The 15115-nt window shown below is 42.4% G+C and overlaps 1 protein-coding gene and 1 long non-coding RNA gene across 2 annotated transcripts in view; one reads left to right on the plus strand and one right to left on the minus strand.

Annotated features, from left to right (window-relative positions):
- The window catches only part of ASIC2 (acid sensing ion channel subunit 2), a 483092-nt gene extending 475863 nt beyond the window's left edge, over positions 1–7229 (minus strand). Inside the window, exon 1 of the mRNA XM_042476899.1 lies at positions 6427–7229. Within this exon, the coding sequence (XP_042332833.1) occupies positions 6427–7008 (582 nt within the window). The 5' untranslated portion in view covers positions 7009–7229. The remainder of the gene's footprint in view (positions 1–6426) is intronic.
- A 172-nt stretch (positions 7230–7401) lies between these two features.
- On the plus strand, positions 7402–13300 carry LOC121934616. The gene is made up of 3 exons (XR_006104644.1): positions 7402–8136; positions 10910–11028; positions 12420–13300. It is a non-coding gene; the product is annotated as an uncharacterized LOC121934616 (long non-coding RNA).
- The last annotated feature ends 1815 nt before the right edge of the window (positions 13301–15115 follow it).

Genomic DNA, 15115 nt, shown 5'->3' on the forward strand with positions numbered 1-15115 from the left:
ACATGATAATTGGCTGGAGCAGACATACTGTACTCTAAGTGGCTATTAACTAATGGCCAATGCTGATGGGCTATTTGCGCCATTCTCCTGAATAGCAAATTAAATTGTGCCCATCAAAACAATGATGAAGGCAAAGGAAAACTCCCTCTGAACAAATCTTGCCAAGAAAATCCTATGATAGGTTCACCTTTGGGTCACCATAAATTGGAAATGACTTGAAGGTACATCACAACAAAATTCTGGGAACCTTGTGGTTCCCCCCCCAGCTACTTAACTGTATGTGGATAGCACTGTTGTGGCTACATAAGTACAGTCAGGCAAAGAACTGGGATTGATATTTGTATATGCTGTATTAAGGGGAGGATGACAGCCCACTGGCCTAATTTAACATTTGTAGGATCCCCATCCAGCCCTGGCTCCCTGTCTGTCCTCATCTCTCATTAGTTTCTCAACATTTTGCATTGAGCAGGAGTCTCACTGGAAGCCAAGAAAAGTTTTACATACAAGCTCTTTTTAAAGATTGACAAGTCTTTTAAAGACTGGTCTGAATGGCACAGTAACTCCCATTTATAGATAGGCAAGATATTGCATGTGAGAGTCAGCATGGTGGCCCTGATTTATATGATACCTAAATAGAACTTTCATATTCCGAAACCACATAACCCTTGAGTATCAGAGGCTTGGGAGATACAACAGAGGAAAGGTCACCAGCCTCATGCCCCTGCTTTCAAGTACACAGGTGCATTGCTGTAGCTGCTTTGGAAACACAAAGCTGGACTCAGTCTGATCCGCCAAGGCAATTTTTATGGAACAGCCTCTCTCTGATTAGTTGAGTCCTATTGAGACAGCTTATTAAGGCAGCTTCCCATCTGTTTTTGTTTTCACTTTGCAGCACATTAACTCCAGTTTGCACAGAAAGCTATGGTGGGTGGCGTTAGTAGTCATATATGGTCAAAAAGAGCCATGCACATAAGTGCCTCTCCTAAACCAGTTCCACTGCAGCTCTTTGTAAACACAATCACATTGTCTCAGTGGGAACACTTCCTAGCAGAGATTTATAGGTTACAGAAGGAAACACTCCTGCTCCCCACCTCCACTCAAAATGGACTGGGTGCAGAGTGCATTTGTGTAGAAGGACAAACACAATTTCTGTTTCAATTATTTGATCTTGTTCTAAAAAACTAAACATCCAGGGGGGAGGCTCACAAACTGAATAAATTTACAGCACTGAAAAGCAAAGCACTCACCATATCCATTCCTACATATCCATTTCACCAGTGCCCAGCTCCTTCCCACTGATACGGTTGCTCAGGACCTATCTAGCATGTCAGTTCAAAGCAATCCCTCTCACAAACAGTGTATTTTGGCTCCTGTGGGATAATCTTTCAAGTGCTGATTCCAAGACAGTAGCATTCCACCCTGTCAATATGTTAAGAGTTGCAATTAGTAAGCATGTTGATTTTGGAAACACACATTTTAGAAAGTTGGAGACCCAATGGAAATCTGAAACTAGACATTCTAGTTGGTAATCTAAACCATTATTTAAAATCATCTTTATTTAGCCCAATGTACACTGTGCTTTTGATTTTTAAAAACCAGGGTTATACTGAAGAAGGAAGGAGGCTTTTGTATTCTGTTGCACCTCTCTCTCTCTCTCTCTCTCTCTCTCTCTCTCTCTCTCTCCCTCCCTCTCTCCCGAAACAGAGGGGCTAAAAGGAGCAGCTTCCAGCCACTTTGGGGGCATAATGTACAGATGGTGCATGCTCCCAGAGCGGCCAGAAGCCACTCTGAGGTCACTTAGCCAACCCGAAATTGCCGGCTAAACAAGCAGTGAAAATCCACTCCTTGCCAGCAGCCCACTCAGGATTGCAGTGGTGGCCATGTGGTCAACGCAGTAGAGCAGTCACAGACCGAGCAGCCAGAGGCCACTCCTTCATGCCTGTCTGCTTCACCCCCGTGTCTGTGTTCATGTCTATGTTTGTGCATATTTGTCCCAACATCCCAAAGGGCTATTCACACATATACACCTTTCAAAGTATCTGTTTCATTTCAGCTGAAGTCACAGTTTGCATACTTCTAATGCCCATATTTTAGCACCTTGTCATATTGAAAATCAGTGTGAATGTGGACATTTCCCATGTTTTGCAATGCATTATAGATATTCAAAGCTGAGTTAGTGATCTTGAACAGAAACGTGGCGTAGGTAGGCATATTAAAAGAGCACAACATCTAAGACATTGCTAGGTATTTACAAGATCTGAGTCCCATAGGGTGTACATTTTTATACATTTTGCATGTAGGTGTGCACATGTGCACATATACTGTATTTTACATGAAGAAATAAATTATGGCCTTTGAGAAATGAACCCAAAGGCATAGGCCCAGGAACAGCATCACCCCTACAAATACAACTCTTCTTTTGTCATTTGTATCCCTACCACCAGATCCGTTAGGATGGTAAAACTTAGCTCTGCTAAAACACAGACTCAGGATCTTAACTCATAGGAAAAGGAACACATTTTCCTGTTGGGTAAAGGCTGGACCAGGGACAATTTCTGTCTGCCCTCAAACCTTGGATATTTCTTAGTGAAATCAAACAAGTAGGGGGCAAGAAAAAATTGGAAAAAAAAGAAGAAACTATAGAAGATTTCAGAGCACATATAGATTCAAAGGCAAGTAGTCACTCAAAATCAGCGGAGAGGTATCCCTCCCTGTTTCCTTTGGAAAACTGAAGTGAAAGGCCCCCATTGCAATTGAAATTAATTTTAAGTACTATGCGTAATACAGGCACATCTGACCTTTGTTACTCTTGTCTCTTCCTCTTCTCCCTTTTGTTATGCCCCTCAATATGTAAAGTCAAATTGGGAATATGTGTGTCTCAGACATCTCTTCATTATCACAACCACCACCATCATCCTAGTTGCAGGTCAGATCAAGTAGTATTGTATCCAATCTTGCCCCTTTTCCAACATGTCAATAAATATTACCCTCAGATCTTTTTTCTAGTCCAGGAAGTCCAACACATCTTCAGCAGCAGCAAAAAAGAAAGGTTATGCAAGGCTACTTTAGTTTAAATCAGATAATTGGTCCATTTACCACAGGATTACCTACTCTGATTGGCAGTTGCTCTGTAGGGACAAAGGACTTTTGCTGTTCACAAGATACTTTACCTGACAATGCTGGGCCTTTCTGCTCGCAGAGTATCTACTCTACCTCTGAAACACCAATCATCTGTTAAAGCAGATGAGAAGAATCTGTGATGTCCATGGTCTCTTGATGCTGTTGGAGTACAGTTCTCATCAGCTCTAGCCAGCAAAGCCAAAGGTGAGCCAAATTTTGTATAGGAGTGCAGTCCAGCAACATACAGAGGGTTTCACATTCCCTACACCTGCCTTAAAACTTCTTTACCTAGTTGTGATTTTGCTTAATAGAAGCAAGCAGCTATTTGCCCTAACACCCATCCACACCCACATACCTCCACCTGCCCAAGTCCAAAAAGCTACTTGGGAAGTTTTCCACAAGAGCTTCTTAAAACAAAAATGCAATGCACAGTAGGCACAGTATTTCTTCCCAATTACCTGCTCATCTCTCCAGACTACTTTTTAAAAAAGCTTTGGGGTAGGGATGATAGAGAGCATGTGGACTCTATGACGATATCTTCTGAAAGGGTGCTATTACAAAATGATACACATGCACAATGGCCCGTGCTTCTAGATGACAAGTAACAGCTCACAAATTAATCTGGATATTATTTAGAAAGGCTTTCTTCAGTAGAGATTGCACAGAACAGATGCACAGTCAATCAATAGTAAACTTTTCATCCTGACAGAGTTTGCTCATATCAGACATCGAAGACATCTGTCTAGACAGCAGTTCAGCATTCCCAAACATCAGAGAAGTGTAATACTCTGTGTCTATAACAAAGCATCATTTATACCAACACACACATACATAAACAGTAATCACCATATCAATGATACTAAACAGCTGGTATAGCATAGTGGCTAAAGCCTGAATGAAAAATCAAGACGCCTCCAGTTCAATTTCATATCAGCTACAAGTGAGCTTACTAGACAGTCTGAAAGATGGGTCTAGTCTTACTGTGTAGCAGGGTAAAGCAACGTATTTCAGGCAGGGTGGCGGGTTGGGGGATGTAAGCAAGACCTGGTATCTGAATGGTGCCAAAATAATTTAAATTGTTGGCTCTAGTTGTGAAGGGACATTTGGCCTCTTCTTCAAGCCACAAAACATTTTGGGTTAATACTCTGCAAGCAAGCTGTTCTCTTTTTCTCTACCATGCTAAAGGCCATACCTTGCCTATCCCAGAACAACAGGAAAGGTCTGTGGTAGTTTCTTACTATGTGACCCCCTCATTCTGCCTCCAACTAAAAGGAGACAAGATTGTGTACCCCTCAACTTTACTGATTTGGCAAAGACAGTCCCAAATTAATCTTCTTTCACCTCACTTTTTCAGCTGCTTTGAACATGTCTCAATTTCTCTCTCCTCCTCCCACTTTCCCACATTGTTCTCAGTTTACTTCAGTTGCTGCAAACTGAGTTCAAAATCCAAAAGTAGTTTGTACTCATAATTTAGCAGAAGGAAGAGGAGAAGAGGGGTTGAATTTTGCCCTTCCCAGAAGGCTCAGGGAAAAGCAAACTGTGGCAGCCTATCCTAGCTTGTTTCTTCTTCCTCATTAATAACTGTTGCCATTTTGACCACACTGTGAGGTTGCTTGGCCACATGTGTGCCAACTGTGAATGGTTGGAGGATATGTGAGTGGTAGGTAGTGATTTACCTTTGACCCTCTGCTCCTGCTTTTGTGGTTTTGTGGCAGTTTGAAATGGAGAAAGGAAATAGGTGAAGCTTCTTTCATCATCCATCCCTATCAAGCTAGGTAAACCTGCTTAATTTCTCCATGTCAGGCTGTAACTAACTGCACAAGTCTAGGAAGAAAAAAATTGGTTACTGTAGAACAGGAGGGAGGATGAACATTCTGCCATATGTTGCTGCACAGCAGCAACCTGAGCCTTAGCCAGCACAGGTCATGGTGAGAAATGATGGGAACTGCAACCCCACAACATCTACCGGGCCTCATTTCTCCCTTCTTTGCTCTACACAGTTTGTCGTGCAGGGGCATCCAAAACACCATACTGTAGACTCTCAAACTCTCATCCACTTCTGTTCCCTGTGGTTATCATCTTATTTTTCTGGCCCTGCACATGAGTCTCAAATAGAAATTAGACAAAAAGATATGAAGCAAATCATTTCCATCTATTTAATAAGTATAATTTCTGTGTTTCTAGTTACCGTGAAAGGCATACAAAAAGGGACAGAAGGCTGCATCACACACGCATTTATGGACAACAATTGATTACATACAGCCCCTTTTGGCTTGACAGGAGAATGTGTGAAGAGACTCCACTGATGAACACTATGTCTGACGAAGGGGTAAATAGAACACTGTGCCTGCTATGGTTCATTCCCGTATGCACACAAGTCAGGACCTGATGCTGCAGCTGTCAAGAAGGAACATGTTTGAGAAAGTGGACCATGAAAAAAGATGGAAACTGTACTGCCCCTTACTCAAAAGTCACAGAAAATGAGTGAGGACAAGTTGGAGCCACTAAGATTGGACACTCTTCCACGTGTCACTCTCTGGCGCTCACCAGTCACAAAACTTTCTGATGCTGTACCTCAGGGCAAGAGCCATAGAAACACAGTAGAGCACCTGCATACCAGGAAGAAACTCCCAAGTTTGATCTCTCATCTCTCCACTTAAAGTATCTCCTGCAGGAGGGCTAGGAAATTACCCTCCAGATATTCCTGAGCTCCAATCCACTCAGCATAGCCAATGGTGAGCAATGATGGCAATTGCTATCTAACAACAGTGGAGGGCAATGCAGTGCCAGTTCTGCATGAAAACATGGGTAACAGCTACCAGTGTGGGATAGATGGACCAATGGGCTGACTCCATACAAGGCAACTATGTCAATTTGAACCACATCAGACAGAAATATTGTACCATTTCAACACTGTTTTGATGCCAGCCACAGATCCATTTCTCCCCTCTAGGAAGCAAGAATGCAATCCTCATTGCCTTTTCCCTCACTTTTGGGAAATACAACAACCAAACACTACAGTAACTTGTGTATTTACTGTAGTACACAACTTAAGGTAGCAGGCCTTACTCCCTTATCTTGGTGGTGACATCAACAACTACAAATCTTATTCCACATCTTTCTGTCACTAGGGCACCAAGCAAATGTGTTTTAGTCATGACACCAACCAAGTCCAACTGCCCACAAAGAAACTCAATTACCACACTTTGAGTTACATACTTCCATTATACCCATTGTTCCCGCCGCCACCACCACCACCACTGGGACAACAAGAAAAGAAGCCAAGGTTTCACTTGTTGTACTCACAGTTGTGAAGTTCTTGTGGCTGCACTCTTGGCCTCGGAATTTGCAATATAGCAACATCTCTTTGATGTCATGGCCCACACGTCCCAGGAACTCACTCATGCTGAAGACTTTGGCTCGGTGGTGCTGAAAGTTAGTTTTCTCTTGGAGGATGGCCAGGACTGCCGGGTCAGCAAGATGGGGATGAAGGATCTGAAGGTTGACGTCCAACAAGGCCAGAAGGTCACCTGCATGGTACAAATCATTGGTTGTGAGGCGGGAGAAGCGGAACCCATTCAGATTGCAGATGGTGACAGCAGGGAAGACCAGGTTGTTGGCAACGACCTCATCCACCTTGGTGACATGCTGGTAGGAGAAGTAGTAGACCACCCGTTCGGAACTCTCCACCAGGAGGATGCCCAGGGAAGCCACAAATACCAAAGCCCATAAGGCCCGCCGAACAGTCATTGGTCCATAGACAAAGATGTGGCGGATTCCATGTAGGGTTGAGGTGTTGGCAAATATCTGGAGGCTAGAGGGCTGGAGGCTCCCCAGACTGCCTTCGCTGGTGCTTTCCTTCAAATCCATGGAGAAAGGATTGGTCATAAAGGTGCCACTTTCTTCATCTGCCTGCAGCCAGCCTCCTGCATGCTCCAGCTTTCACTCATGGGGTGAAAGAGGCAATAGAGGGAGCAAGCAGAAAGGGCAGCTGTGTATTTATTTTGGGTGGCAGTGGGTCAGGTATCTCCTGCGTGCTCCCCGGCAGTCTGGCAGGGACGATAGGGGTGAAATGTTTATTTAAAATCCATTGCAACTCTACAGCTTGATTTCCTCGCTGCGATAAGGAGGGCTGGTTTTATTTAGGGAGACACCAAGGTGATGTGGAAGAGATGTGGGTGGGAAGGAATGGATCAGCCAATGGAAAGAAAGCCCTTCCCTTTCCTTCTCTCTCTCTCTCTCTCTCTCTCCCCCCCCCTCTCTCTCACACACACATACACACACACACAGGATAGTGATGAGATTACCAATGTGTGTGCATATGTGAGGAGGGGGCAGGGGATAGTCTAAGCTGCTTGCAATATATCAGCTAACCAAGTAAAAGCTTGCAACATATCAGCTAACGTTTTATGTTTAAGGATGTTCCTGTCTGCCTCTCTGAGCCAGCAGACTGCAGAACAGAGTGAGGCTGTTGATGAAGCAGCAAGACAAATCCCCCGCAACTCCCCGCGCATGATTTTCCAGGCTGTTGGATTCCACGTCTTTCTGTGCTCTTTCCTCTCAGGCTGCATCCCTATCCAAAACCAACCAGTGCAGAGTGTTTAAGCCTGGGAGGATGTCTGATGCAAAACCAAGGAGGAGGAGGAGGAGGAGGAGGAAGAAGAAGAGAACAAAACTCACAGGACAAAGGGTTGAGTAGGACCAGGCCTTAGCCCAGTACTAAAACATCTGGGAAAGATTTGTAGACTGAGCAGTTGTTGTTGCAAACAATGGTAAAAACAGTCAGAGCTCAACTCAAAGGATGTTTGCCAAGAAGGATTCACCAGAAAATCTGCCAGCAGCATTGCACTTGTCGACAGCAAATAGGTTTGCCTTTTTTGCCCTTTAATGTTTGCCATCTGTCTTAACAGGATACCGTCTGCTCCACAGGAAACCTCCACAATTCATTTCTTCCTCATCTAAAATCCAAGGCTGTTAGATCGGAGAAGCAGGAGATGAGAGAAATCGAGCATCAGGGTATGTCACAATGCAAGACACATTTGTTCGGCTAAGATTGGTATAATAGGGTGAAACACATTCCTGGATTTGGTGAGTAATGTGAGTAATTCACACCTGAATACTGACAATTGCCAACAAATTTTTATTGGTACCTGAAAACAGACTGGTTGAAGTTAGCAGTCATGTGTGGGCACTCGTGTGTGTGTGCATGCGCAAGAGCAAGTGTGGATAAATACATTTCTCTTTCTCTTAACAAAATTCATTTGGGATCGTCAACGCTGCCACTGAATGCCAATTTTGAATTGAACTGTAATATGTGTGTATAAATACACTCAAGTAATGATCGAGCCAAAGTTAATCACTTTAAGGCTGTAATTTTATGCACATTTTCCTGGGAACAATCCCCAGTTTAACTAGTGGGACTCACTTCTGTGTATACATATGAGATTGCACTGTGAGGCTTTTATCATTGGCACACAAACTAGGTAATTAATCTTATTGAATATTATGAGGTTTGCTTCTCAGTATGCATAAGACTGTATTGTAAGTCCTGTTAATTTCAATTAAGCACTTACTTCAACCTCACTCAGTGGAATAAATGGGATATCAAAGTAAAGTATATGACAATGACTGAATCAAGCCTTTAATATATTGCGCTCTCCCTCTCTCTCTCCCTCTCTCTCTCTCTCTCTCTCTATATATATATATATATATATACACACACACACACACACACACAATATTCATGCATATACAGAGGAGCTAATACTTATACATTTTTCTACTCTGCACTTTATTACTCTAATTGGTTCCTGTTTATGTTCTTGCACATTTTAAAACATTTATTTACCTACAAAATGTGTATGCTCTTGTTCCTCCAAAGAGCTTAAGGCAGGATGTATGAGTCTCCTCCACTATCACCTTTTATCCTCATAGTAATTCTGTGATGTGATTATTAGGCTGAGAGACAGTGACTGGCCCAAGGTCAGACAGTGAAATGGTAGCTAGCAGAGATTTGAAAACAGGTCCAAATTCAACATTCTATTTGCTATTCTGCACTAGCTCTCTCAGAAACTATAGGATTAAGTACCAAGGTTACTTTTTAAAAAATCATTCTTACAGTTATTGGTATAAATGAACTGCAACTCTTTCCTGCTATGCCCTGCTTCCAGTTTGTGCCATCTACCGTAAGCTTGCCTTATGTAAAAGGAGATAGGCCTCATGAGCTTTTAACAGTTGTACAGAAATGGGAATTTCAGCAAAAATAGCTCTGCTGTGCAAACACCCTGTCTACTTTTGCCACCCTAGTCCTCCTGTTCCAACTTTCTCTTCTATCTTTCTTAAAGGGTAGTACTGTACATCTTTTTAACAATAGTGGCAGTAGTGGTGGTAGCAGTAATTGTACACACATTGTGTATTAATCAGACTTATTTCCAACTTTTTTTCCATCCCTCTCCATCTTGCAGTTACTTACAAAGATGTTTTTCTTTGCTCAGATTCTGCATTACATGTGCACACATTCCACAATATATATAGGAGGTGTGGGACTGGGGATGCACAGATTTCACATCACTAACAAACTAATGTTGGGCATGTTTACTTTAATTTCATTGAGATAATGGAGCTTATTTCCAACCAAGTGAATATACATTTAAAAAATAGTTAGCGTGTGTGAGGGGGGTTGTTTTCAAATGGAGTATGATGCCCACAGCGGGGGGGGAGGGTTACATTGTGGTGAGTGAAAGATGGATCAGGATCCACTGGTAGATCTCTGGGTGACTTCACTGTAGATTAGAAAAGATATCTGATCTACTTATTTAACAACAGTAAAAACAAAATGACTTTTAACTAAATCATGCTACTGAAATGAAGAAAGCTTGGGAGATGGTATCCAGCATCAGATTACTGTGTAAAAGATTGTTAAATTCTGGTATCCAAAATATTTTCCTGGATGTGTGTGTGTGAAACTCTAAGCATATGTTTTGGTAAATTTTGAGGTTCTAATCAAAAGTAAAAGTGATTCAAGAAGCTTGAAGTCTGCCCACTCCTGCCAAATGAGGTAAAGGTCCAAAATACACTGCAGAAATAATCCAGTTTGAGGCTCTTTTGAGTGCCCTGGCTGAATGCTAGGGAATTCTGGGAACTGTAGTTTTGTGAGACATTTAGCCTTCTCTGTCAGAGACCTTTGGGGCTATAATAAACTTTAATTTCCAGGATTCCCTAGCCCTGAGCCATGCAGTTAAAGCAGTCTCAAAATGGATTATTTCTGCAGTGTGTTTTTGACTTAAAACTCCAAACCCCATTTCCTATCCTATCCATTTACTACAGCACAGATGATGATGTGCATAGTAGTCCAGCAATAACTGGAGAATTTCAGGTTTTGTACCTATGCGGCCCCCTCATAGATGGAAGAAACGTTCAGCAACAAAATAGCAAATGTTACAAAGGAAGGTGTTTCAGAGGCAAAAGCCAAACCATGACCATAATTTTTGGTTGTGTTTTTTTTTTTAAAGATATAAAGACTGTTAAACATAAAAATATACTGGGCCAGCACTTACAGCAGTAAATGCCTTGCCTTACCCTCTCACAGAAATCAAAGTGCATGATACTAAAAGCCAATCATACTACATATTTTATCACAGGCGGCAAAAAAAACCCCATAAAGCCGTCCCCCCTCCCCACATCTTATAACTATAGTGGGCCCTCCACATTTGCTGGTGTTAGGGTCACAAGACCCCTGTGAAAGTGGAAAAACCACACATTAAAAATCATTATTTTTTAACCTCTCTAGGAATCTCTAGGTCCTCCAGTCAACATCTGCTAGAAGTTGGCCATCGAATCACGCTGGAGGACACTCTGTCATGAAGTCCAACATTTTCTGCTTGAAGGATCAACCTCTATCGCCTAGTGGTAAGATCAGCCTTAGAATCACAGAATCATAGAGCTGGAAGAGACTTCAAGGGCCATCCAGTCCAACCCTCTGCCATGCAGGTACTCACAATCAAAGCACCCCCAACAGATGGGCATCCAGCCTCTGTTTAAAAACCTCCAAAGAAGGAGACTCCACCACACTCCAAGGGAGCGTGTTCCACTGTCAAATAGTTTTGACTGTGTGAAGTCATAGGCCTTCATGGGCGGCATCCATAGTTTTTTGTGAGTTTTTCAAGCTATGTGGCCATGTTCTAGAAGAGTTTGATCCTGACATTCACCAGCATCTTGGGTGACATCTTCAGAGAGCTTTGACTGTCTCAGGTTCCTCCTGAGATTTACATGGAATCTCTTTTCCTGTAGTTTGAATCCATTGTTCCTTGTCCTAGTCTCTGGAGCCATGGAAAACAAGTCTCTTCCCTCTCAGATATGACATCCCGTCAAATATCTGAACATAACGATCATGTCCCTGTTTACCTTCTTTTCATCAGGGTGAACATTCCCAGCTCCCTAAGCTGTCCTCATAGGGCATAGCTTTGTCATGGCCAGCCAAGAGCAGCTGTCGGAGGAGGAGGAGGAGGAGGAGGATGGGGCTCCTCCAGAGCAAGAGCTAATTGAGGCTACACTAGGTGCTAATCCTACTCTGCCAGATCCCAGTTGTGATCCCCCAGCCCCAGAGGAGGAGGCTCAACCAGGTCCTAGTGCTAGTGAGATGCCTCCTGTGGTGCAACAGCCTAGTGGTGACTCTGGGGAGGAATCATGCCTGGATGTGCCTACCTATAAACAAAGAAGGGCTGAGAATGCTTGCAGGCACAGATCCAGGAGAATTGCAGAGAGGCAACTAGCAAACCAGCCTCAGGTGACTGGGGGAAGAGTTTCCCTTACTTAAGGTGCAGAGAAGCAGCAAGTCAGTGCCAGAGTTTATTGCACGATCCTTTGGTGTGATCGCTGCTGGCACTGGCTTTTTGTATCTTGACTCCTTGTTGCCTTGATCTCAGAACGGACTGGACCCTTGTTATCTTCTGGCTGCTTTGACCCTGGACTGATTTGACTACTCTGATTTCTGGTATCCTGACTTCGGCTTGGCTTTCGGATTGCTCTCTAACGCTGACTCCTTGCAAGGTCTGTGGTCTGCTTCCACTTGCTGTGCTAAGCCATTCTTATTGGCGTTGTTTGGGTGTGCTGGTCGCAGTCTAGGATAGGCTTCCAAGTTCCAGACCTTTGCTGCACAAAAATATATCTGAAGCACCACTATTGCCAGGTCTGGGTTTGGAGGGCAGGGAGATGTAGACAGAGGCTTTGTGCAACTAATTCATTGTTTCTCTCCTTAATGTTTCCTCTTTCCCCCTCCCATACGAAAACAATGGAAGAAGCAATGATAAAACATGGAATGGTTAAAAGAGGAAGACAACAGTATATGGACCTCTCTATTAAATTGCATCAATGAGATTCTCTCTCTCTCTCTCTCTCTTCACGTGAGATCTATGTGGACAACCTGCGAAGCACAGTAATGAAATGGAGTGGGGGAATGTCACAACAACAACAATATCCCAATGGCACTACAGGTTGACAGGACCAGAGAACATGTGGACTAATCCTAAAATGAAATTCTGTCACATTTTTAAAATAGTAATTTCTGAAAGTCACCTTTTAAAAATCTGGGACTAAAACCTTACTGACTTAAGCAATTCGCTATTTCGCATGCTTCCAAACCTCTAAACTGTCTAAATCCAGCAGCATCCTTTTTGTTTTTTACTGAAGTGAAAAAGAAATAATAGCATTTATGTCAAGAGAACCTATGATATTCTGCTTATCACCTATCCCCAATTTTGTTCAAACTCTGCTTTAGACTCCCTGACAGCACATAGCTATGTTTAAAGTGTCAATTTAACCAGTTAGGAAGGGAGATTTGTGTATCAGCCACAGCTATAAAAGCCAGCCTTATGGAAGTTGTGGGATGCCTACTACTATAAGGTTGCAATTAATCAATCCAGGGCAGGAAAAGAAAGCTGTTTTAAAAACCACTGTGGTTGGAATTGCATTTAATTTGTCTGGATTTTTTCTTTCTTGCTCTCCCTTCATTCCCAGGTGTAAAGGAATGGAAAAACAAGGGGGAAATGGTAATTATATGAAATGAAATTTATTATTACAGTTGATGACCAGCGTAAAAAAATATAAAACAGTACAATGTTATACAATGCCCAATAGAAAAAACAATGCAAACGATACAATACAAATGCAATAGAAATACAGCTTGGAGACTATAAATACAGGCTATAAACCCTGGCAGAGAGTCAGCCCAATTTTAGAAAAATAACAGGTAATTATATGGAAAAGGCAACTAGAATTAAATAGGGAGTTTTCAAAAAGTGTAGATTCAATGGATCTTGGTCCTCCCAAAAATTCATGCAGTGTTTGTTAAATGTTTTCTTTTATATCACTCACTATTGTCCAAGAACTTTCCATCCTTTTTCTCAGTTTTCAACTCCAGGAGAGAGAGAAAAGTGGGAAAGTCAACATATACTGTTAAAATTAACCATGGCTGCATCTACACTGCAAAATAAATGAGGTTTGACACAGCTTTAACTATGGGATTCTGGGATTTGTAGTTTTGTGAGTTATTTAGCTTTGGTGCCACAACAAGTACCAATTGCAGAATTCCATAGGATGGAGCCATGACAGTTAAAAGCGGTGTCAAACTGCATTAATGCTTTGAACAAACTGCATGGTTCTGGTTTACTTACTGTTAAGAAAACTGGTCCTATGTGTCAAAACAGGACTACTGAGCAGTGAAGCCAGGGCAATTTACACTTGCTCAGAGGCAATATTTAGTATGCTTTCAAGTAGTAGTTATGTTGTGACAAATACAAAGAGTCTTATAGAGCAACTTAAAGACCTAACTATTAATTTTGGCATAAGCATTGACGAATGTATGTCCTTGCATTTGATGAAGAAGGCTGTAGTCCATAGAATCATAAAGTTGGAAGAGACCAATGGGCCATCCAGTCCAACCCCCCTGCCATGCAGGAACTCACAATCAAAGCATCCCTGATAGATGGCCATCCAGCCTCTGTTTAAAGACCTTCAAAGAAGGGGACTCCACCACACTCTGAGGGAGTGTGTCCCACTGTCGAACAGCTCTCACTGTCAGGAAGTTCCTCCTAATGTTTAGGTGAAATCTCTCATAAAAGCTTATGCCATCATTAAAGTGTGAATTACTTACTTACACTTAAATCCATCCTTTCCTCCTAGGAGCTCAAGGGTACATACATGGTTCTCCTCTCCTGAGGATTTCAAAACCTCAGAACCTTCATGCTCATAACAACCTTCTGAAGTAGACTACCCAAAAGATTATAGCTCCTTAAATGAACCTACTCAAGTTTTGAGATCCTCAGAAAAGGGCTTTCTTTCAGTTCCACCAATGTCACAAGGACTGCTGGTAAATATATGCCAGAGGACCTCCTTGGTAGATGCTCCTAGATCCATCCTCCCATGGGAAGATAGTCTGGCCTCCTCTCTCCTGGCCTTCTGCTGGCAGGCAAAGGCCTTTCTAGTCAGAGAGGATTTGGAACAATATATTTGTTGCTGTGGAATGTCTTTTAACAGAGGGGTGCTGTACTTATATTCTCTTTATTTTAAATGGGCTTGAATTGTGCATTTTGTGTCTTCAAGTCATGTCTGAATTATGACAACCCCAAGGCAAACTTATCACAGAGTTTTCTTGGCAAGATTTGTTCAGAGGAGGTTTGCTATTGCCTTCCCCTGAGGCTGAAAGTGTGTGACTTGCCCAAGGTCGCCCAGTGGGTTTCATGGCCAAGCAGGAATTGAACCCTGGTCTCCAAAGTGGTAGTCCAACCATTATGCCATGCAAACTATTTTACATCAATCTTGTTTTTTTACTAGAGAAGTTTATTTCATTGCTTTAAAACTGTTTTTTACTGTTATGATAGTTTCAATTGCATTATGTTGTGCATGTTGTGAGCTGGCTTTGGTTTTATATTTGGAGAAAGTCAGGATAATAAATACATCAGGCCTAAAGTCAGACAATACATTTCATGGCTCAGTGGAG

This window comes from Sceloporus undulatus, chromosome 6 (assembly GCF_019175285.1).
Source record: "Sceloporus undulatus isolate JIND9_A2432 ecotype Alabama chromosome 6, SceUnd_v1.1, whole genome shotgun sequence".
Classification (NCBI taxonomy): domain Eukaryota; kingdom Metazoa; phylum Chordata; class Lepidosauria; order Squamata; family Phrynosomatidae; genus Sceloporus; species Sceloporus undulatus.